Consider the following 6,329-nt stretch of genomic DNA (forward strand, 5'->3'; position numbering starts at 1 on the left):
ATCGTCGTCAAGATCATCATCCTGCCGAAGAAACTTCGCCCGGCAACCGCGCGCGCTCGAGAACAAAGTAGTCGACGGAACGCCGGACTTCGGACCAACCCGCTGAATCTGCGAGTCATCGTCAAGAAAAGGAGAAGATTGCATCAGCAAGGATTCACTGGTGGATGGTTTGGTCACTCGTGAGTTCGTTCCAATTATTCCTTCTATCTTTTCCTTTCTTTTAATCTTAAATTCCCTAAAACAGTTTTTTTTTTTTTGAGTGGGTACACACATTTGTCGCATATTCTTTGTCTTACTGGCAGCGTATTTCTTACTTTTATACAAGCTTAAACAATAATAAACAATATTCTATGCCTTTAAAGCTTAACTTCGCTTGCATTTAGCAAAAAACATTGCTCCCGCATAACGGGATATTGTTTGTCGCACTCCAATCACTGTCGCTAATTAGTCTGGCTCGCTGCGCCGCTGCGCATGCACACCTGTATTTATTATTCGTACGAAAGTAGGTCAAGTTTACGTCATAGTGACCTATTTATTTAGTTTCCCTTTATAATATTTTTCATAGTTAATCGCTAACTATTTATCGTCTTTCGCTATGACGGACGACAAGTTAACCAAGTTAAAACAAAAACGGGGGTGTATAAAAACTAAAGTGACTATTTTTAGTAAATATTTAAAGCAACTTGTGTCCGGCGGTCAGCCTAGCAAATTACAATTGTTAGACTTAGAAGGCCGTTTTAAAAAATTCGATGCCTTATATGCCCACTTCGATAATTTACAGTGCGAGATCGAGATGCTTTCGGACGACCCCTCCGTTTCCGAGTTGGAGCGCGAGGAGTTCGAAGCCGGGTACCACCCGCTGGTAGCCGAGGCGCGGCGCCTGCTGGGTGCACAGCCCCAGGATACTTCCGTGATACAGCTCGAAGATGCACAGGCAAGCGTTATTAAATCCAATTGTGTTAGGTTGCCAAAAATAGATTTACCCGTCTTTAATGGTCACTATCAACACTGGCTTGAGTATCGTGATACTTTCACCTCTTTAATACATTCCCGAAGGGATATTGATGACATTAATAAGTTGCACTATCTTCGTGCATCTCTTAAAGGCAGTGCTTTGCTAGTTATCGATAATTTAGATTTTAAAGCCGAAAACTATCAATCGGCGTGGAATTTATTATGTAATAGGTACGATAACAAGCGGCTGCTCGTAAATAATCATGTCAGGGAATTATTTAACGTAGAACACATTCGTAACGAGTCCTACTCAGCTATTCGTCGTCTTATAGAAGTCACGAATAAAAATCTTCGTGCACTGTCAACCTTAGATCAAAATACTGAGCACTGGGATGTGTTAATCATATACATGATGTCTGAAAAGCTCGATAGTGTTACTCATAGGGTCTGGGAGGAACATAGAAATACTCTCACTGATCCACCATCTTTAAATACATTTCTTACCTTTCTTAGCAACAGAGCAGATTTATTGGAGACATTGCAAGAAAATAAAGGTAAAATGCATAAACCAGAATCTCATAAATTAAATACAAACTTGCTTATAGCTTCAAACAATCAAAAATTTTATCAAAATAATAATAAAATAAATAAAAAATTAAATTCATCCAACAAAAAAATATTTACATGCCCCTTATGCAATCAAACTCATTTTCTATTTAACTGTGAAACATTCAGAGCCCTCCCTATTGAAGTTCGAATTCAAAAGGCCAAAGAAGCTAAGGTCTGTCTTAATTGTTTACGACCTGGGCACTTAGAAAATAATTGTAGCCTTGTACCATGTAAATATTGTAAAAAACGTCATAACACGCTTTTGCACTTGCACGAGCCGCAAATAATTCCTGAGCCTGCTCTGCCTTCAACTAGTAACGTTAATCACTTTGCTAATTCAAGCAATTCAAAGCAGTTTACTACTCCTCCGCACGTTTTGCTTTCCACAGCGCTGGTGAAGGCGGTGGACAGCCAAGGCGCCGTCCACGCCGCCCGGATGCTCCTTGACAACGGGTCAACGGCCAACTTTATAACACAATCGCTCTGCGGTAAGCTGGGATTGTCACGACGAAGTGCGAGTTCCACGGTGACAGGTATAAACAATAATACTTCTCATATTACACAGTCTTGCAGCCTTACCTTTGAGTCCTACCATAGCGACTATAGACTTACTGTTGACTGTCTTATATTACCAAAAATCACCAACGCTTTACCGTCTTCCTTCATACATATTGAAAATATTCCTCTTCCTACGGGAATAAGTCTAGCTGACCCTACATTCAATGAACCGTCAGTCGTAGACATCTTAGTTGGGGCCGAAGTATTTTGGTCTGTCTTATTAAATAATCGTGTTGATTTAGGTAAAAATCAGCCCACATTACATGAAACAAAACTGGGTTGGTTGGTGACAGGGAACGTTTCCCGTCTTAAGTCACCCTCTTCTCCTATCTGCAATCTTGCAAATGAGGAACCCAATCCAGACTTAACTCGTTTCTGGGAACTTGATACTGTTTCAGCCAAGCACTTCTTATCTCCTGAAGAACGAGCCTGCGAACAGAGCTTCGTTGACAACACTACACGCAAAGAGGATGGCACCTTTGTCGTCACAATGCCGCTGAAGGAGGACCCTTCAGTCTTGGGCGATTCTTATCAAATGGCAAAGTGCCGCTTTTTGTCCTTGGAGCGTAAGTTTCATCGAGAACCTGCCTTTAAAGATAGGTACATGGAGTTCATGCAAGAGTATGAGCGCCTTGGTCACATGACTGAAAACAAAGAGTCTGCACCTAGCTGTCTTCAACAGGTCAACTACTTCTTACCTCACCACGGCGTAATCCGTGAGTCGAGTCTTACTACAAAGTTACGTACAGTTTTCGATGCCTCGGCCTCCACCACCTCAGGTGTGTCTCTCAACGACATTCAGATGGTCGGTCCTACTGTACAAGAGGATCTTTATTCCATTTTGCTACGTTTTCGACAGCATAAGTACGTCGTGACTGGAGACGTAGAAAAAATGTATAGGGCGATTGAGCTCAATCCTGTTCAACGCCCCCTTCAACAGATCATCTTCAGGTATGATTCATCAGAGCCTTTGAAAACCTACACTCTTAATACGCTTACGTATGGTACTGCAAGCGCGCCATACTTAGCGACAAAGTGTTTGGTTAGTTTAGCATCCAGTGCTATCGATAATGACGTCAAACAATCGATTCAGCGCGATTTCTACGTTGACGATTATTTAGGTGGTTCATCCACTATCGATAATACAATTAACCTCTGTAAAGGAGTTATCACCACCTTAAAATCTGCAAATTTCAATTTGAGAAAATTTCGTTCTAATAACACTACAATACTCGAACAAATTTCCACTTCATCACTTGAATCTGACAAAATTCTAGACCTATCTAGCAGTGATAATGTTCACACGTCTTCAAAAACTTTGGATCTCAACTGGATCTCGAATTTAGATATGCTGTCATATTGTATCAACATTGAACTTCGTGAAAAGGTCACAAAACGCAGCATACTTTCCGTGATAAGTCAGATATTTGACCCTTTGGGTCTCGTAGGACCATGCGTCGTTGAATCAAAATTAATCATGCAGGAGCTTTGGATTCAACAATATTCGTGGGATGCAGAGGTTTCAGAAGACATAAAAGAAAAGTGGATCTCGTTCGCCAGCACCTTACCTCTTCTAAACCAATTAATGGTTCCACGTTGGGTTCTTGTCCACGACTCTGTCTGTCATGAAATCCACGTCTTTTCAGATTCTTCAGAACGGGCCTACGGAGCGTGCATATATGTGCGTTCTGTGACTGCTTCAGGATCTGTAGAGGTACATCTCTTGACGTCTAAAAGTAAGGTGGCACCGATAAAGCCCATGACGATTGCTCGTCTCGAGCTTTCCGGAGCTTTGTTAGCTGCAAGGCTGTGTGATAAAGTATTAAGCTCTCTTACCATACCTATTAGCAAATGTAAATTCTGGTGTGACTCAACCATTGTGTTAGGGTGGCTAAAGACTCCACCGACTAATCTGAAAAGCTTCGTTCGTAACCGCGTTCACGAAATTCAGGAAAGCACGGAGGGTCACACGTGGAGCTACGTACCGTCGAAAGACAATCCGGCGGATCTTGTTTCCCGCGGGCTGAAGGCTGACCTCATCAGCTCTTCGTCTTTGTGGTGGTCAGGGCCAACCTTTTTGGCAAAAAATGAATGTGACTGGCCAACAATGCCCAATTGTAACGTGAAACAGGATCTACCCGAGTTGATTACTTGTTCTTTAGCGCTTGATAATAATTCTAATGCTGACTTAATTGCTAACTTAATCAAAAATAAATCAAAACTAACTAGCTTACAAAATACAATAGCATATTTACAGAGATTTATTTATAATTCTCGAAACCAGACCAACAAATTAACAGGTCATCTTTCGGTTCAAGAACTTCAAAATTCATTAAATTTAATCATACAGAAATCTCAAATGGAGATGTTTCCTGATGAATATGCTATTCTTAAAGCCGGCGAGACATTGCCCAATAAAAATCGCTTGATTTCATTAAGTCCATTTCTAGATCATAATAATATTATCCGAGTCGGTGGCAGGCTAGATAATTCCCCTTATAGTTTTGATACCAAGCATCCCATCTTGTTATGCAGCAAGCATCATTTTACAAAAATATTATTTCAACATTATCATATAAAATATTTACATTCCCCACCTCAACTTCTGTTAGGTAATATCAGACAGACTTACTGGCCTCTAGGTGGCACAAACCTTTCCAAAACCATCGTCAATAAATGCGTACGATGCGTCCGATTTAAGGCTGAAAACGTTCAGCCAATCATGGGCCAATTACCAGCCACCCGTACGGAACTGGAGTTTCCTTTCTTACACTGTAGTGTTGACTATGCAGGGCCAGTGTTAATAGCAGATCGAAAGGGCAGAGGCTGCAAACTCATTAAGTCATTTTTGGCAATTTTCGTTTGCAACGCAATAAAGGCTTGTCATATCGAGCTCGTTACGGATTTATCCAGCGAGGCTTACAAAGCTGCATTAAATCGTTTTGTTTCTCGCAGGGGGAAGCCCAAAAGCATCACGTCCGACAATGGGACAAACTTCGTCGGCACTTCCAACGAGCTGGCTCAATTTCTGGTTCAGTCCGACCTTGAAGGTCACATGGCTCAGGAAGGCATTGAATTTAAATTTGTGCCTGCCTATACACCTCATTTCAACGGACTCGCCGAAAGAGCCGTGCGCTCTACAAAGCATCATCTTAAGCGGTTACTGCAAACCACTCATCTTACTTATGAGGAAATGGCGACTTTACTCACTCAAATAGAAGCTGTTTTAAATTCTCGCCCTCTCATTCCCTTTTCCACTGATCCTACAGATTTTTCCGCTCTAACCCCTGCTCACTTCTTAATTGGACGCTCGCTTATGACTGTTCCGCAACCACAGGTGCCTGATGTCAGCATCACCCGCCTGGAGCGATATAGGAGGATTGAGCTTTTGAAGCAGCACTTTTGGAGGCGCTTCTGTAATGAATATGTAACTCTTTTGCAACAAAAGCTTAAGTGGCATTCTTCAAAATCCGAGTTGAAACTTGGTTCTCTCGTCCTCGTGAAGGAGAAAGCTCTCCCGCCATTGCTTTGGTGCTTGGGACGCGTCATTCAGCTTTATCCTGGCAGCGACGGCACCGCTAGAGTCGCTGAACTGAAGACAAGGAGAGGCACCATTCGAAGGGCATTTAATAACATCTGTCCCCTTCCAGATTTTTGAAGTCTTTCAACACCTTCAGTACTTCAACCCGGGGAGCATGTTGAGACATGGCAAGACTCGCTGCGACGCGGCGCCGGCGACCGCGACGTCACGACCTACGTCACGACCGGCGGCACCAACGAGCGAACGGCGGTCGACGGCGACGACACTCGTCACCTCGGACTCCACCGGCAACGGACTACTCTTCTGAACTAGCCTTGACCCGAACTTTCATTGCGATTTAAGAAGGCGATACAACCGGCCCTTTCATACAGTCCACTTATCCTCGTAACAATAACAATCAGACAAAAATTATTGTCCAAAAGAACAGCGTGTAACTTTATTTAGTAAAATCTGTTTGAAAATAACTCATTAAGACAATGTATAAAATATAATTGTTCAATTACAACACATTACAAACCACACATTAGAGAAGCATTTTGAAAACTTTACACTCAAAGCTTGTCCTCAACACGACTCTTATACAGGAAATTAATAGGGCTTGTGAACTAGACAGCCGGACATGTTACACTGCGCAACTTACCACTGATAGTTTAATTGCGTCATATTT

At 42.2% G+C, this 6,329-nt stretch overlaps 1 protein-coding gene across 2 annotated transcripts; it reads left to right on the forward strand.

Moving 5' to 3' along the window:
• The first annotated feature begins 205 nt into the window (after nt 1-205).
• On the forward strand, nt 206-6,058 carry LOC123720917. 2 transcript variants are annotated; one of them, XM_045686171.1, is made up of 2 exons: nt 206-934; nt 5,077-5,854. In XM_045686171.1, the coding sequence occupies exons 1-2, from the start codon at nt 596-598 to the stop codon at nt 5,167-5,169; spliced, it is 432 nt and encodes a 143-aa protein (XP_045542127.1). In that variant the 5' UTR covers nt 206-595; the 3' UTR covers nt 5,170-5,854. The 2 variants fall into 2 exon arrangements, with proteins under 2 accessions (XP_045542127.1, XP_045542126.1); XM_045686170.1 differs by having other exon boundaries at nt 215-934; nt 5,772-6,058.
• Nucleotides 6,059-6,329: the final 271 nt, after the last annotated feature.

The sequence above is a fragment of the Papilio machaon genome, chromosome Z (assembly GCF_912999745.1).
Source record: "Papilio machaon chromosome Z, ilPapMach1.1, whole genome shotgun sequence".
NCBI lineage: Eukaryota > Metazoa > Arthropoda > Insecta > Lepidoptera > Papilionidae > Papilio > Papilio machaon.